At 50.0% G+C, this 16,628-nt stretch overlaps 8 protein-coding genes across 8 annotated transcripts; 4 read left to right on the top strand and 4 right to left on the bottom strand.

Annotated features, from left to right (window-relative positions):
• Nucleotides 1–148: 148 nt before the first annotated feature.
• On the bottom strand, nucleotides 149–2,760 carry N7516_001579 (uncharacterized protein; the record flags this gene model as incomplete). Its single annotated transcript, XM_057214301.1, has 5 exons — nucleotides 149–355; nucleotides 410–977; nucleotides 1,026–1,113; nucleotides 1,165–1,767; nucleotides 1,842–2,760. 5 exons carry the CDS (start codon nucleotides 2,758–2,760, stop codon nucleotides 149–151), a joined length of 2,385 nt encoding a protein of 794 aa, XP_057076184.1.
• A 962-nt stretch (nucleotides 2,761–3,722) lies between these two features.
• N7516_001578 (DNA-directed DNA polymerase eta) lies at nucleotides 3,723–5,665 on the bottom strand (the record flags this gene model as incomplete). Its single annotated transcript, XM_057214300.1, has 2 exons — nucleotides 3,723–4,018; nucleotides 4,183–5,665. 2 exons carry the CDS (start codon nucleotides 5,663–5,665, stop codon nucleotides 3,723–3,725), a joined length of 1,779 nt encoding a protein of 592 aa, XP_057076183.1.
• Nucleotides 5,666–7,643: 1,978 nt separating this feature from the next.
• On the top strand, nucleotides 7,644–8,601 carry N7516_001577 (putative transcription factor RfeG; the record flags this gene model as incomplete). Its single annotated transcript, XM_057214299.1, has 3 exons — nucleotides 7,644–7,784; nucleotides 7,846–7,890; nucleotides 7,963–8,601. The coding sequence occupies 3 exons, from the start codon at nucleotides 7,644–7,646 to the stop codon at nucleotides 8,599–8,601; spliced, it is 825 nt and encodes a 274-aa protein (XP_057076182.1).
• Nucleotides 8,602–9,879: 1,278 nt separating this feature from the next.
• N7516_001576 (NADH:ubiquinone oxidoreductase subunit NDUFA3) lies at nucleotides 9,880–10,305 on the bottom strand (the record flags this gene model as incomplete). The annotated part of the gene is made up of 2 exons (XM_057214298.1): nucleotides 9,880–10,029; nucleotides 10,123–10,305. 2 exons carry the CDS (start codon nucleotides 10,303–10,305, stop codon nucleotides 9,880–9,882), a joined length of 333 nt encoding a protein of 110 aa, XP_057076181.1.
• Nucleotides 10,306–10,499: 194 nt separating this feature from the next.
• Nucleotides 10,500–12,192, top strand: N7516_001575 (dolichyl-diphosphooligosaccharide-protein glycotransferase; the record flags this gene model as incomplete). The annotated part of the gene is made up of 4 exons (XM_057214297.1): nucleotides 10,500–10,788; nucleotides 10,845–10,955; nucleotides 11,012–11,706; nucleotides 11,773–12,192. Exons 1-4 carry the CDS (start codon nucleotides 10,647–10,649, stop codon nucleotides 12,190–12,192), a joined length of 1,368 nt encoding a protein of 455 aa, XP_057076180.1. The 5' UTR covers nucleotides 10,500–10,646.
• Nucleotides 12,193–13,079: 887 nt separating this feature from the next.
• N7516_001574 (alpha/beta hydrolase) lies at nucleotides 13,080–13,871 on the top strand (the record flags this gene model as incomplete). The annotated part of the gene is made up of 2 exons (XM_057214296.1): nucleotides 13,080–13,448; nucleotides 13,548–13,871. 2 exons carry the CDS (start codon nucleotides 13,080–13,082, stop codon nucleotides 13,869–13,871), a joined length of 693 nt encoding a protein of 230 aa, XP_057076179.1.
• Nucleotides 13,872–14,011: 140 nt separating this feature from the next.
• On the bottom strand, nucleotides 14,012–14,583 carry N7516_001573 (PET191 family protein; the record flags this gene model as incomplete). The annotated part of the gene is made up of 3 exons (XM_057214295.1): nucleotides 14,012–14,204; nucleotides 14,295–14,436; nucleotides 14,559–14,583. The coding sequence occupies 3 exons, from the start codon at nucleotides 14,581–14,583 to the stop codon at nucleotides 14,012–14,014; spliced, it is 360 nt and encodes a 119-aa protein (XP_057076178.1).
• A 283-nt stretch (nucleotides 14,584–14,866) lies between these two features.
• On the top strand, nucleotides 14,867–16,457 carry N7516_001572 (sterol esterase; the record flags this gene model as incomplete). Its single annotated transcript, XM_057214294.1, has 3 exons — nucleotides 14,867–14,901; nucleotides 14,958–15,037; nucleotides 15,091–16,457. The coding sequence occupies 3 exons, from the start codon at nucleotides 14,867–14,869 to the stop codon at nucleotides 16,455–16,457; spliced, it is 1,482 nt and encodes a 493-aa protein (XP_057076177.1).
• Between the last annotated feature and the right edge of the window lie 171 nt (nucleotides 16,458–16,628).

The following is a 16,628-nucleotide window of genomic DNA, read 5'->3' as shown; positions in this document are numbered from 1 at the left end:
TTGCATTCACCGTCGGGGAAGGACCTGACGGGGGAAGATATTGGACGGTACACGTACCGACTGAACGTCTCGTTGCACTTTCCAAGTTCGGCGCAGCAAAAAAACGTTATAAATTCATAGTTCATAAACATTAGATTCATAGGTAACATTACCGCCGAGAATGCATCCATTCTCGATCTCGAATATCTTGCATGCGCTTCTCTATCATCCGTGTTCGCGGAGGCATTCCCACACGGGGTCTCATATGGGGTATGATATCAGGGACAGAAGCCCGCTCCCGCTGGATGTCACGAATGCGTCTGCGACGAGCACTTCGAATGTCATCGGACAACTCGACAAGGTCCTCTATGTCATCCTGGAGCCGAACGGGTCAGGATCCAACAAAGCTGTCTGTTCAGATGGTACATACCGGCTTAAGGTACGAGAAGATGTAGTAGCATGTCCTTGTCTCTTCGTACTCAAATCCCATCTGCTCAATAGCTTCCCTCACTACCAATCTCTTCGCAATTTCCGTCCACCGATCGTTCCGTGCCTCCGGCTCCGTCACCTGCTGAGCGACTCGTCCCACTTCTGCTTTGTCCACTGACGAATGTCGGGGTTTAACCTCAACAACGTCTAGAGCTCCGGTCATCTCGATGGCTTCATCAGGAGATAGAGCATGCACCACAGACCAGTCGTCCGTGCTTCTAGGGCCCTTGTTCACTGCCCGCGTGCTCTCAATCATTATATCCTTTTCCACTTCGCGCATGGAAGGAGCCTCACTTATTCCGAGACTATAATCCGACTCGCTCTCGTCTTCCAGCGACTTAGGCGGCCGACGACGTGTTGCAGATCTTGTTTCTCGCTCCCACGGGTCGCTGAAATCAACAGCTGGGCCGCTAGTTGGAGATATTGAGTCTTCCGGAGTCAGAGACTCTTCACTGTCACGGTGTTTGAGGACTATATTTTCCTCTGACATTCGTCCACCTTGCATTCTTCTAGGCCGGATGTTAGCGTGCAGCAAAAAAGAGAATCCACCTACTCACCGATGTGGAATATCGATCTCATCAAGACTACCTCTTCGGGACCGCGGTTGCGGACTCCGCACACGAGGGGTATGAGCGTCTTTATAGCCTTGGTTCGGTTAGAAGAATGTTCTTTCTGGGCTACTAACAACAGTCTTACCATGGTCAAAGTGCGTATGACGGGTGAACATGCCTTGGTGGATTGGGGGTACATGTATCGAGGGCTGGCGAGATGGGAGTTTGTCATTTGACTTCCGAATCTTGATCTCTTCCTCAACCTCTTCAACGTCTCTGGTGCGTGACTTGGAGTCAAACTGCGAACTCGCGCTAAGCTCTTCATCCCGTGGAATCCGGCCTCTGCCCTCTCGCCGAAGACCTCTTAATTCACGTTCGAGATCCTCCGAAGGTACACTGCGCCGTTTTTCACGACCGCGTATAACTATTTCCTCCTCATCAACACGGTCGACTGGTCGTGGTCCCTTGTCCTTTCGCCGGATGGCCATGTCATCTTCAAACTCTAGATCTGGAAAGTCGACTGGGCCTCGGCATCGCTCGGGAGGCGCATTGTCAAGCAGATCCTCTTCCACCTTGACCCTTTGGGGAGGCGGAGGCCGTGGCCGTGGTCGGTGGTATGGCTCTTCCTCGAACTCCAATCTTCTTTCACGCGATTGAATGTCGAGCTCACTGTCCCATCCGCGACGTAAGGGAGGCCCTTCTCTTTCTTTCCGCCGAATGAGCATTTCCTCTTCCTCTAATTCCCGCTCTGGGTGGTGTCTTCTTCCTCCATTTCCCCCCGCTCTTCAACTAAGGGGTTGTCTTCAAATTCCCTGTCTGGACGTCGCCTGCGGTGGCGTTTTTCTCTCTCATCGTAGAGCAGATCGTCCTCAGACCTTCGTTCCGGGTGACGCCTGCCTCCTCTATGTATTTCTCTGTCTTCAATGACCAAATCGTCCTCTTCAAATTCCCGAGGGTGGCGCCTACTGCCTCGGCGTCTTTCCCGTTCGACAAGGAGCTCCCCATCCTCCTCAAATTCTGGCTCTGAACGACGCATCCTACCACTGCGTCTTTCCCTTGGTCTTTCCTCGGACAGAAAATCCTCTTCGGATGCTAGCTCCGGGCGGCGCCTCCTACCTCCGCGCCTTTCTCTTTCCTCGATGAAGACACCACTGCCTTCGCCTTCTCGCTCTCGTTCGGGACGACGTCTTCTTAGTCCACGCATTTTACTTTCGTCGATAAAAAGATCATCTTCGACTTCTCGCTCTCGTTCAGGGCGATGCCTCCTATCCCCGTGTCTTCCTCTCTCCTCGAAAGTCGAATCCTCGTCAACGTCTCGCGGATGACGCCGACTACCCCGGCGTCTCTCTCGCTCCTCAAAAATCATGTCTTCCTCGTCTACTTCACGAGGACGAGGTCTACGCCGGGACTCAGCCGGCCGCGGGTAGGGATCATCGCGGTCTAGAGGCATATATCGCTCTGGTGAGACCATATCTACCTCCTCTCTTGGCCGCATGTGAACCATATCATCTCTTCCTCGCGGCGGCACAAAGCTCTCTTCCATGAAGTCTCGCGTGGGACGTTCTCGGATGTGCATACGCTCCATGTCCTCCACTAGAGGGTCGGACCTTAGGCGACGATATTCAGCATCTTCCTCGTAGTCGCGATATCGGCGACGCGGTCTGTGGTCTCGCTCGCGCTCTCGTTCCATTTCGTAGAATTCATCTTCGTCGTAGTCGTGGGGTGGTGCTCGGCGGGACATCGTGGGCCTGTGCGAGTGATCACCGCATTGGACCTTGTGGTCGATCGGCCGTATCTGCGGTCGGAAATATATGTGAAAGAGAACACTCTTAGATCCAAGACTTTGACGCAGAAGCCTGCCAAAGGTTCAGTTCAAGGCAACGGTTAAATTCGGTAGTTGGTGGCTGGTGGGGCTTGCGAAAAGGACGGGTGGGCTGTGCTCTACCTAGGTAGTCAATATCACCGAGGGGCAGCTACCAATAGTACGAGAAGCCAGATAAGTATGTACATATGTAGATAGATCGAGAATGTAGATTCAAGACTGGGCTGAGTACACATTCAATACAGAGAAATGGAAACGTGGATCGTGTGACTTGAAGGGCTGACGAAAAGCAGAGTGATCGACCCCGCGGCTGATGTCACTACACTTCAAGGGCAGATTTAGATGAAACAACCATATTTTCGTTTCAGCCAAGATGCTCGCTCTTGTTTACTCCCCAGTTCTCCTAAACTTGGAAGTTCTCCAGAGCTACCCCAGAATCTTAGCTAATCCTGTTGGAACCTTGGTTCTCTTCTCAAAAACCGCCGTTCTGACTGCCCAGGTGTATTCGGGTGGGGTGTATAAGGCTTGGCGTTATCCATGTTCTTACAGAGCAGCCCAAAGCCACATATCCCGTTTTGTTGGGCATTCGAGCCTAATCTATGTTGAATATTGTCAAATGCTTCTGCTCGGGGTCCCCAATTTGAATACACATACCAGCTTAACTTTCGATGCACTTCTGGGCACTCACAACGTGGAAGAACGTCACTAGCGTTTCCGGGGGTCGATGTACTTTGACAACGAGTAACAATATAGAATTATGAACAATCGATAGTAGTTGACCCAACCAGGCGGTAGTGTGGTTTTAATCCAGGACATTGGGTATATCGTATAGCTATAATAAGCCAAGTGAAAACATGTTATAAGATTATAAGGCTCCCAGGTCACTGGAAAGCAAGTCGCATCTGCCCCTTTTCCGGCTTGCCCCGACTCCCTCCACCTCGCCCACCTCTCCCACGAGCAGTTGTCCCGCGTGCACTACTTTTCGTGGGAAGTGTCGGCTGTGAATCCTTCGCCTCCTCTCTGTCCTGGCTTGCGAGGTCCTTGGCAAAGTGCCAATCATCATGTTCTTCCTTTTCATACTCAACCATTGACTTCGAGCACCGTGGGCATACGAACCGGGGAATCCCGCTCAGTTCGGAATCCATTTCGGCCGGTTCTTGAAGGCTGTCTGGCTCATCTGCGGCAGTATCTTCAGCATATGATTGATTTCCAAAGAAACTTATTATCTTGCCCCCGTCCCCGTCGAGCTTTCGTCTTTTCTCAGTTGGGGCTTGTTGTTCACTGGGGGATTATCGGCATATCGGGGTCTTGAAGAATGACTCAAAGCTTTTGCTTGATCACCGCGAATCAAGAAGCCTTCAATAGCCTTGTTGTTGCTCACGCCGTCTTCAAAGCTTGACACGCTCAGCGACAGGTTGGAACAGGGCCATGCATGTCCATCCGCCACAACCTGACGAAGCAAATTATTGGCCAGATCGTAGAGAAGGTTCTCGTCAATTGCGCTAGAGCCTGGGATTGGAATTTGGCGAGAACGAGATTGCGCAGTTCGATAGTGCATCGTAATCACTTTCGGACGACGTCTATTTTCAAGCACGCCGTCTTCCACAAGCCGGCCATATATATCGGCTGCGAAGATACGAAGCCACTTCTCAGCTTGACCAAGAGAGTTGATGCTCGGTCTGAAAGACTTCGCGGAGAGCATGGATTTAATTTGGGTTCGAGGATTCACCTCGCTGCGGTCCTCACCGCGGATGATCCCGTAAAGCCAGGTTGCAGTGTGGTCAGCCAGCTTAGTGCGTAATTGCTCAAGCGGTACATTAAGAAGCTCGCTGACTTTCTCCGTCCCAAAGGCGGCAGTTATGTGATCGCCGAGTTTACCACCCAGCATTCTGATCTGAGTAAATTTATATCCATTTAGGAAATTCTGCACCGCTCGATTCCGTACAACGGTTTGTAGGTTGGGCTTGTTGCAGGCACTTCCTAGTTTTGCGATCATTTTATTGCGCCCAAGCCCAGCCGAACAGGTGTAGCTGAGCTTCTCCCAAACTGTGTCCCGCACTGATCGTACGATTTCAGACCCTATCAACATGACAACGTCATCCCAGTCTGGATCGTCTTCCTCCGTTTCGTGCTGGTCCAGGTCCACCAAGCAGTCGGTATCCCACTGCAAGGCCGTAGTCGGCGGTATAGGCAGTTCTGCATCCCGGTTCTCGTCTTGTGTTGCAATCCGAAGTTCCGGGTACCTCTGAAGAAGCGCCCTATATATCAATGGAGATAAATCAATGAATACTTCATCAATACTAGCTTTTTCCAACACAGCCGAGAGACCTTGTTTTGTATTCTGGATTTCGACATCCGTGTCATCAGCACTCCATGTGGCCAGCGCCTCCTTCATCGTCTGGAGGATCTTTCGCGATTGTGCCCGGTACGGATCTAGCGACACCTTGTCCGTGCTGATGTTTCTAAATGAATCATCCCGATATGCCCACCGCCCTCCCTCTCCCTCTCGAAAAGTCGCGACATGCTGTAAGACGAGGTCTGGACAAAGTTTCCTGGCCTCCGCAACATTGATCAATCGACTGATTCCGAAGGGTCGGGCTGCATAATTGATGGCAATTAAAGAATCCCATTGTCGCACTGCTAACGGTATATCCCGTGGAGTCCCCAGGCGGACCATCTCACATTGCGCATAGAAGGCATCCAGGTCGATATGCGCAACCACACGCAGAGGGGTTGCTGTGGAACCCTGTAGCAACCCTTGCAATTGTCGATAGGTAAATCGGGAGACCTTCAAGGGATCGGACGACTCGGTGGGTTCGGACATGCTTGCACCTGCGTCATGACGGTGAACACCATTATTGAGGTTGTCGGTCAGAGCTTGGAATCTGATGCTTTCAACCTTGGGACAATATCCTAAAATGGACTAGCGCCGGCACGTGGTAAACTACAACCCGACATCGGGAGTCTTCGATTCAACCTTGGGATTTCCATTTACCACCTTACAAAGTAAATAGTTATCGAGAGTTATTTCAAGGTTCTTCTACAATGGACTAGTCAAAATCTAAAAACAGCTACAATCTACTTTTCTATATTCCCCAGTGTTATAGACCAGGAATGCCCAAATGACCCATGACTTAGTGCCTGCTTATTTTTCTTCAACCTACCCCTGCACAGTCAGATGTCGTGTTCTCGTGCAGGATTTTCCGATGTTGTAACTCGTCCACTGCAGAGGTCTCGAACATGAAAAAAAAAAGAAACGAGACAGGATGATCTCCGATCTGTGCGATCCAGCTGACACAGACGGGCTGTGAGTGGACCAGAGGCTCGGAGCCTTCGCGCAGGTGCCCAAAGCCACGCATTCCTGCCCAACGGTCATCTTGTGTGGACATCGGCTGCCAACTTTCCAGGTGGCAAGTTTGCAGCTCGCCACCGGTCTTTTCTGTCAATAGATTGGTCCTCTGCTGTCATGCTCATTTTGCAGATGGTGTGCGAGGGATCAATCACAATGAGTCTTATGATTTGCCCCCCCTCGACACTACCCTCTCCTACCATACATACAACATACGAACATCTGACAGTTCTTGATCTCCTTTACTATCAACAACTCTGCTTGACCGCTGCTGAAGATCCACCGGTGGAGTCCTGTAGAGTTTCGATATTAACCTGGTCCAGGGGCACAGACTGAGGAGCAATCCAAGCTGGTTGAGTATGGGGGATCGGCCCTTACTTTTTTTCCGTCCCAACTAAAATCTAGTGGGAAACAAAGAGCAACCCTTTTAAGGTCTAGTTTTAGGGTACAAGGGACATACCTCTATGTATCCACTCCGTACAGCTATCTACTTTGCCTTAGTTTTGCTTAGTTTTGCTTACATTTTCCAATATTGGGCATGTTATTTGATTAGGAAGGGGAGTATATATCTATATCCATAGTTATATATTGACATATGAATACCTAATAGTACAAAATGAAAACTTTTTTTTTTTCAAGCGGCTACAAGCATAGGGTTGCACATTAGTCTAATCCACATTTGACCATGCATGCTTTTTGCCTTGATCTCAGTGGGGAGTCGTGGCACCAGCCCAAGACGGCCCAACCGCCCTGGCCCTTTGATGTCCACTTTACCTTCCCCCTCTTCCTTCTTCCCTTCTCTCTCTCTCTCTCTTTCTTTTCCTTTTCTCCATATTCTCTCTGGCTTCTCTTGCCAGCACTTCAAACTACTCTTTCTACCCCCTGGCAAATATCTAGTTCGTTCCCGAACAGATTACAGACAGCCCGCAGGACCCCCGCCAGCCAGCCCCGTGTTTCTCTTTCTCCTAATTGATCTTGACAACTCATCCTCTCTTGAACATCTGTCAACCTCTTTGTCGCTATTCAATCACCAGTTTTCTTTTTGAGGCCTTCTCAATTTCCCAGGATAATTGCCCCAGTGGACAACCAGCGAGAATTTCTTCCCAGGATTAACCGGACTTTTTTCCCCCCAAGGACTTTACTATTCGCGACCAGGAACAATTTTCTTCTGGCCACTTCCCAAGGATCGTATCTCGTTTTCTGCTTGCCCTGGAATCAAGGAAACAAACCGTTCAAGTCGTTGATTGTCGGCTTTGGAATCTGCTCGTCGCCTGATAGAATCTGTACATCCTACAATAAAAACGGACTCACCATCATCCTTCCAACTTTCCCCAGGACTCTCTCAAACCATCTACCACACTCCGGACTTTCTCTTGGACTTCCTCTTTTCTGGCCCTTTGGATCCGAGGACTTTAAAATTTTAAACCCCATATTTTCCTCCTTGGAATACATTATGACAGGCCGCTATGAAGGACGCCCGGAGCGTCAGAATGAATATTTCATCCCCGGTGAAGGAATCAGCCGAGAAGTTATTCAAGCAGATATTTGTCGCTACCTTGGAAATGATGCCCTCGTCAGACCTGGCAACCACAATGTTCGTCTTCCACTCTTGACTCGATGACTCAGAAAATGTCGTTTTGACTAACCACGAACAGGGCCGCCCAGGATTCTTCATCCGTGCTTATCGGAATCTCACATCTGTAAGTGACGGTGGACATGCGACAACAAGCGAGATAAGTCAGGATGGCATTCTAACCACACGTCGAATACAGGAGATGATTACTGATCTGAAAGCTGACTCCGCTCGTTGGGAGGCGGACGTCTCACGCCGGGCTGACCTAGGCTACCCGCGTGGGAATTACATTCAAGACACGAATGTTTCCCATGCACCTAACCCGGCTCCAGTGAACTATGCCCCTGCGCCCGTTCATGAGGTTCGCCAGTCACAGGGTCCATCCCCTACGCCCTTTACTGCAGCACCCGCTCAGTCATACATGGATCCCTACTCCCAGGGCTCCTACAGTGGATCTCAGAATGCCCCCTACACAAATCCTCCATCATACACATCTGCCACTCACTCGCCGTATGCATCAGGTACAGCTCCGTACCCTCCAGCCCAGGTTTCCTACTCTGGTTCCAATCAACCCGTCGTGACGGCTGCGGACATGCAACACCCCCAATCGTACACATATGCCCCCACGGGCTATGGTTACGATAATGGCCGAAGCAATGCTCCTCGATACCCGGGACCTGGATATGATGCCGAACAGGAGTACTCTACCGTAACTTCCGGGATGTCCTATCCTGCCACTACTGCCCCGGATCCCCGGATAGGAATGGAGCCCAGATACACTCCAGAGTATGAGCGCAGGCCACAAGCAACCAGAGACAACCCCCACCGTCGGCGGTAGACAATAATGACCGCCCCCAAGGGTTTTCCTACATTCATGGTTTCTCTCTCTCTCTCTCTCTCTCTCTCTCTCTCTCTCTCTCTCCATCCATATTGTGGTCCACTTGATGCTTTATTCCTGGAACAAATCCAAAATGCTCCTTGGAATAATGTTGATGTCTGTGATAATCTCCTGGACAACCTCTACGCCTTCTTTCCTCTCTCGGCCACAATTCTCAGATTCCCAATTTGTCTCCGGTCCAGGAACTCCCGACTAAGCCAGAGATGTTCTATGTTTCACATCCCACTTCAAATGGCCCAGTCAGCGGGACTCTCCACTTCCCATTGGACATGAATACCACTTCTTTTTTACCCTTGGACTTCCACTGGAATGTTCTGTGGCAGGAGCTTGGATTTCCCTTGAACATCCGTCTTTATTTTGATTTCTCTCCCATGCTTTTGTGCAATTGGCCAGCCAGGAGTATGAGTGATGTGCTTGATTGAGTTTACGAAAAGGTGGTCCGGACTTGAGCGTTTTGTTTGTTTTCTCTGATCTCACGGATTCCGGGAATACTCACCCCCACAATAATGCGATTTCTTCGTTGGTTTTTAACGGTGTACAGGATTTATGTGTTCTTAGCAACTTTTTCTTTTTGTTTCATTTTTCCCTTGAAAGGAAGGGAGTCATCGTGTTCTACTTTTTTTTTTTTTTTTTTGGGCTTTGGTTTGCGAGAGCGTTGTGCTTCGATAAACTAAGGCTGGTGGCCTACATGTAGATATGAGCATTTACGGCGTTGGTCCGTCTTTTGTGATTGACGTTTTGATGTGCGAGATCGTGGATTGACTCCATGATCTTAATGAATCTCCTACTCTACATAATTTCTTACCTTGGATGAATCAAGATATCATGTCTAAATTGCTTACTTTCCTTGTCAGACCTGAGGCTAGCTTCGGAGTATAATGCAAATTCTGCAATTGATCAGGTGTTTACAGGTAGTACTGCTAGTGAATATGGCGAGCAGCCTGACTCCATTGTGGGATGAGCATCTCGCAAGAATGCAATTATTCCCAACGTAGCCAATATACTTGAAACATAGAAAAGCGACTTAATGTCGATTATATGATTGCACAAAACATAGTACATACACTGTAGCGCCGGTCTCGACCTTCGGCGTATGCGCAACAAATATTGGTATCAAAGCATTTTGATGGCCAGGAGCAGTTGCCCCAGAAGAAGGTCTTTTCAATTGCCCACACTGATGCGATGAGACTTGTTCACCAGTCCAGTGGCACAGCCAACTCATCTCCTGCCATCCGCTGAATTTATTCCGCCCAGGCTCGGACAATACACGAAATTCTCTCTAACTTCCGATAACTTGACATTTTCGTGGATCGGAACCCGTTTATTCGTCATCGTAGCCCTTAGGAACAACCCGCGGACCCTGCGGAACTGTACGTAGTGAAGATATTGGTCAGATTCAGATTACTTGGATATAGTTTTGATGCTCATGCACCGATTTGTAGGAATTGGATGGGTTCATACTGGGATATGTGAGAGGAATGGGCTCGGGGTCGACGTCACCGAGGGCGCGGCGGATGGGGGAATAGAGGCCAGCGAAACGGGACCCATGAAGCCGATTGCGAGAGCCGCAAGGATAGCTGGCTTCTCGTGCGCAGCCCAGCGAATGTAGCGGAAGGGAGTCGACCAGAACTGAGGGGTAGACATGGCTGTAGGAAGAGGTCGTTGACGACCGGGGTTTTTGCGAAGTAGGTGGGTTGCCAATGCCTGAGTAATAGAATAAAACTGTTCAAGCGCGCACGAATGAACAGATACACTAGTCCCACTTAGTGGTTGTTGAGTGGCAGGAGAACAAGAGAAGCAAAATTGAAGCCGGGACGAGGTGAAGTCGAAGTTCGGAGATGCGGACCCAGCGCTCTTAGGTCTTGGCACTCGCCCATTAAACACGTCGCCCTTTCTAGCTATCTATACAACTTGGATCTTCAACCACCTTCCTTTACTTACTTCTTTTTGATACCTTCCGCTCCGCTGTGCGGAATTTATTCAAAATGAGGTGGTGTCTTGCGTTGCTTATTTGTTGCTTCTTGGCTGTGGTAAATGCGCTGAGTAGCTCCGGCAGTCGTCTGTTGGCCGTTCTGGAAGACACAGAACAGAAGGACCTGTACTCCACGCTGTGGGCAGATCTAGAGGGTAATGTACTCTCTGCCTTCATCCATAGATAACTTGCTAACCTTTTTGGATTTCAGCACGAGGATACGATGTCTCAATCGAATCCCCCAAGAGTGAACAGCTTGCTCTATTCAAGCATGGCGAAAGAGCTTACGACCACCTTCTGATCCTCCCTCCCAAGTCCAAAGGTAGGCAACCCTGGTTTAATTGGTACAATGTCCAGTCAATTGACCCAAGAATACAGGCCTCGGCCCCTCCTTGACCCCCAAACACATCCTCGACTTCATGAACAAGGATGGCAACATCCTCCTCGCCCTTTCTGGCAAGACTGCCACCTCCAGCGCCGTCAGCTCCCTTCTCCTTGAACTCGATATCCACCTCTCCACCGACCGCTCACAAGTTGTCGTCGACCACTTCAACTACGACACCGTCTCGTCCGCCGAGAAGCATGACGTCCTTGTCCTCCAGCGCCCTGGACCCCTCCGTCCTGACGTCAAGGCCTTCTTTGACGGTGAAGGTGTTCTTGCCCTCCCCCGAGTTGCTCCCCAGACTCTTGGTGGCGACAGCGCCCTCCTCTCTCCGATTCTCAAGGCCCCTGCCACTGCCTACAGCTACAACCCCAAGGAGGGCACGCCCGCGGCGGAGGATATCCTGGCTACCGGGTCGCAGCTGAACATCGTGTCCGCTATGCAGGCACGCAACTCTGCCCGCTTCACTGTTCTCGGATCAGTGGAGTCATTGGAGGACAAGTGGTTCTCGGCTTCCGTCAAGACGCCCAGCGGCAAGAAGACTTCTACCGTGAACCGCGAGTTCGCTAAGCAGTTGACTGCTTGGGCTTTCAAGGAGACCGGTGTCCTGAACGTGGACAATGTCGAACATCGTCTTGTCACTGAGGGCGCAGAGTTGAACCCCTCGATCTACCGGATCAAGAACGAGACTGTATGTGAAACAATGATATATTATGATTTTCTTCCCAACTAACCATGAATCTTTATTTGGCTGCAGGTCTACAGCATTGAGGTTTCCGAGTACGTCTACGATAAGTGGGTTCCCTTCGAAGTTCCCGCCGGCGATGCTCTCCAGCTCGAGTTCACCATGCTCTCGCCTTTCCACCGCCTGAACCTCGAACCCACCAGCCGTACCGATACCAGCACTGTGTTCAGCACCCAGTTCGTGACTCCCGATCAGCACGGTATCTTCTCCTTCCGCGTCAACTACAAGCGTCCCTTCTTCACCGCCATCGAGGAGAAGCACGAGGTGACTAACCGTCACTTCGCCCACGACGAGTACCCGCGCAGCTGGGCTATTACCGGTGGCTGGGTATGGATTGCCGGTCTTTGGTCGGTGATTGGAGGATTTTTGGCTTTCGTCGTTGTCTGGCTTTACTCTGCCCCTGTGGCTGATAAGCTTAAGAAGACTCAGTAGATTTATATTTATCTCCGTATGCATTGTGCTGTCTGTCCATGATTTTCAATTTTCTTGCATGATCTTGATCTCCCGAATGAACACATTAGGTCCTAAAGATGACCAATTCTCAATGATATCCATGGATGGTACAAGAGGCCGCTTATGCGGCCTTGCAACGTCCTTTTGGGTAGTCATTTTTTGTAGTCTTCCCAGGTGCTCTTTTTAGATGTCCCCCCTTATTGGCGCTGGAAACGGCTTAAAACGTGCAACCCGACTTTTCCATATATGGCCTTTGATTCTCCCGTACCCATTGGGTCGATTATACCGAGGAGAACCCCAAATAATGGCTCAGCCCGCGAACGCACTTGGATGCCTTGCCCCGGATTCGGTGAACTGAAACTGAAAATGAAGAACGTAGGATTATCCGCATCGATACTGGTTGTTGATTTCCTATGAGGCGAACATAGACATCATTGATTTCTATGGGAATTTCGTTTGGTTTCAGGATGACATGTTTGATCTATAATCGGGGGCCTACAGCTATCCCTCTGCGTGTAGAGTCCGGGCTACATCAACTCCAGTGACTAAAACGGTAGATGTTCGGGGAAACAAGACTATATTAAAGGCAATTGTCTTCGAGTAAAGTCGGGGATAACTGCCGTTGGTCCCAATATCCCCACAGTGGGACATTTCGTCCATCCTTAATTGGTCTAACAATGGGATATTCGCACCTCAATCTGTCCAAAGCAGCAACAGTGCAGCAACAGTGCAGCTCGCTTCTTCGTGTGGCTTTAATGATAGGGGAGAACCAGGAATTAACCTCGATTCTCATACGTTCTCTTCGTTCGAACGGTTACCCTCCTGTATACAACATACACTCAGTAACGCAATTTAACCTCTTGGAAATGAATAAACCCACTTTCGTCTTCTCGCACGGTGGTTGGGTCACTCCCGTCGTTTTCGATGCCGTGCGTGGCCGTCTGGATACCCTCGGTTATCCTTCTGAGTGCCCGGCGCACCCTTCTATCGGCGCTGAGCCTCCTTCCCTGACACTGGAAGACGATGTTGCCTCCCTGCGTAGGGTATTGACGACTCTGGCAGACGAGGGAAAGGACATTGTTATTGTGGCACACTCCTACGGGGGTGTCGTAGCCTCCACGGCTAGCGAGGGGCTGGTGAAGCACTTTCGCGCGGAGAACGGGAAGCTTGGAGGCATTGTGAAGGTGGTCTATCTAGCTGCCTTTGCGCTGGACAAAGGACAAAGCTTGCTGGGAGTGCTGGGGGAGTCTATTTGCCATGGATGAAGGTCGAGGTTGGTCCATCCAGCATCATATGATTGGTAACATTAAGATCTAGCTGACCGAAAAAAAAAGGGCGACTACATCCATGCAGACGGCGTCGGCAACGTTGGCTGGCAGGACTTGACCTTGGAGGAGCAAGAGAAATGGAATCAGATCACAATGCACACCTCACGTGCGGTCTTCTCGGGTGAAACCACTTATGAGCCGTGGCGCGATATCCCCTGCTCCTATATCATCTGCGAGCAGGATCAGGCCCTGCTGCCAACTTTCCAGGAGTTCTTTGCCTCGAAAATGGGCGGGCCGGACACTACCCACCGCCTGCCGAGCGCGCATTCGCCGTTCTTGAGTATGCCCGATCGCCTGGTGGGTGTTCTGGAAGAGATAGTGAAGGTGTAATATGTATAATCAGATTGGGGTATGAAGAATTTCAGTCGATTTTGAGAGAGAGAGGTGAGTATCAAAGAAATATATATGTCTTAAGCGTAACCGAACTCCGGGCCATGCCAGCATGTAAACAGCGAATCCAAATACCCTTTTTACAGGCCCCGGGTCTTCTCTGGATCCATCTGTACTTCGTTTCCGCTGATTTCCTTGACCGACTGGTATGCGGGTTGTCCAGCATATAGCTGTCCCCCAGACGAGTCACTGGGTTTCCCGCCATCCATCTCCTTGGATACCGAGATGGGCTGATTGCCGCGGAAGCGCTTGCGCATATCGATCATACCACGCCTGTGCCGAAAGAAATTCCAATAATTAGTGAGGATGTCCCTTTTTGCCCATAATGGTCGACCTAGACTTCAAGCTCGGTTCCCGACTCACTTGCACTCGCTGAATCCTTTCCGCAGCTGCTGACATTTCGTGGGTAACTCCTCGGCGAGGGGAGAGCTGAGACATTCACGGGGCGAATGACGTTGTACCATGATGCAGTCCGACTCCTGGAGGCATTGAGCCAGAGCCTCCCCTAAACAAGCCATTTGTGGTCAGTTTTGCGTTATAGCCATGGAGGGTTGCGGTAGAAGGTCCAGCTGGATCAGGAACCTGACCCTCCCTTAAACGATTGTGCGACTCGGGGGTGTAACGTACGGATATCATTGCATGAACTGGGCATGTTGACGCGACCTTGTGGACGAATGCACAACTACCCACAAGCAGCAAGAGAGCAGAAGAGCGAGGCCGTGGGACCACGGCAAATTCAGGCTGTCAGTAATCTCGACGCTGATTGGTGGTTGCGGAGAATCCCCGGATGAGATAAGCATCACTTTCACATGTTGGTGATGACGTCGAGGGACTTTCATCGGCTTGTCTTTGCTTTTTAAATCTTTGCAGCAGCTCTGTATCTTGCATAAATCTTCAATTGAACCTGCACATATGCATAGTAATTGTCGTTCATTATGGCGCGAGTTCCATTCATCGGAAGACTGTTCTGGTAAGGAGCTCCAAGCTTCAGATAAACAACATAGCAACTGACCTTCATGTCTCTAGGTATGAGTACTTAGCTCTCTTCGGGTCTTTAATTCTTGTTCTACTTGAGACAATCATTCACTTGATTACTTGGTGCCTTCGTCAGTGAAAATCACCGAGCAATGGATAATGCCAATGCTAACCCCCTAACCAGCAAGCCCTATCATCAAGTTTTGTTATGGCCAATCCAAGGCACTTTTCAATTTCTTAATACCTAATGAATCCCGTCCCAAGCGCACAAAGGAGGAGATATTTGCCGGCTCTGTTGCAGACGCGTCCGATTTCACCGAGATATGTGCCCTATTCGGGTATCAAGCCGAGGAGCACATTGTACAAACGAGCGATGGTTACCTTCTTGGACTTCACCGGCTTGCATATCGAAAAGGAGAAGAAAATACGAACGTGAATCATGGTCCCAGTGGGCTTCGGAAAAAGGTCGTCTACCTCCACCATGGCCTGCTCATGTCAAGTGAGGTGTGGGTAGCCTTGACAGACGAGCAGCGGTGCCTGCCCTTCCAGCTGGTGGAAAAGGGATACGATGTATGGCTGGGAAATAACCGTGGGAATAAATACTCCAAGAAGTCGATCCGATTCTCGCCTGGTTCCAATGAATTTTGGGATTTCTCTATCGATCAGTTCGCTTTCTCCGATATCCCCAACAGCATCGAGTACATCCTCGAGGTAACAGACCAGCCGTCATTGTCTTACATTGGATTCTCCCAGGGGACCGCGCAGGCATTCGCTACACTCGCTATTCATCCATTGCTCAACCAGAAGATAGATGTGTTTGTCGCACTTGCACCGGCCATGGCTCCTTCGGGTCTTCGCAATCGCATTGTTGATTCACTGATGAAGGCCTCCCCGGACTTTTTGTTCCTATTGTTTGGTCGACGCAGCATTCTCTCATCGACAACCATGTGGCAAACAATACTCTATCCGCCAATCTTCGTACGCATTATCGACACAGCCCTCCAAGCCCTCTTCAACTGGAAGTGTCGCAACATCAAACAAACACAAAAGCTTGCTGCCTATTTTCATCTCTATTCCTTCACCAGCACCAAGTCTGTCGTGCATTGGTTCCAAATTATCCGGAATAAGAACTTCCAGTTCTACGATGATGAAGTCTATGCCCCTTTCAGCATAGCTGCCAGTGAGCGCTTTTACAAGCCGGTCAAATACCCTACTCGCAACATCAAGACTCCCATTGTCCTCCTGTATGGCGACAGTGACAGTCTCGTTGATATCGGAGTGATGCTGAAAGGGTTGCCACATGACACCGTCGCCCAGGCGATTCCAACCTACGAGCATCTAGACTTTTTGTGGGCCTCCGACGTTGACCGCCAAGTCTTCGGTTATGTGTTTAATGCGCTGGAGACTCATAGCCGGGGTGACCCGTTGGCTGCCAGCGGTACAGGGTCTGAGAAACACAGATTTTTAACCGACGGTCGTGTTTCCAATACATCGGCTGCCCGAAAAACCCACGTCTTCCCCAATGGTGTCGCTTACGGGGCCACGCCCTGAATGTTATTATGTGTCTTTTTACTCTGTACATGTACAACATACACCATAGTTATACAAATTTTCCTGTGGATAATTTGAGCGGGGTTATGGCTTGGTGGGTACATCCATCCAAGGGTGTATTGAGGGGATTATCGGGTACATATATTTTTATAGTATCGATTCATGAAAAGA

Source organism: Penicillium verrucosum (genome assembly GCF_028828655.1).
Source record: "Penicillium verrucosum strain IBT 35672 chromosome Unknown utg000001l_segment0_segment0, whole genome shotgun sequence".
NCBI classification, from domain to species: Eukaryota; Fungi; Ascomycota; class Eurotiomycetes; order Eurotiales; family Aspergillaceae; genus Penicillium; species Penicillium verrucosum.
This window is presented reverse-complemented; position numbering and strand designations above follow the sequence as displayed.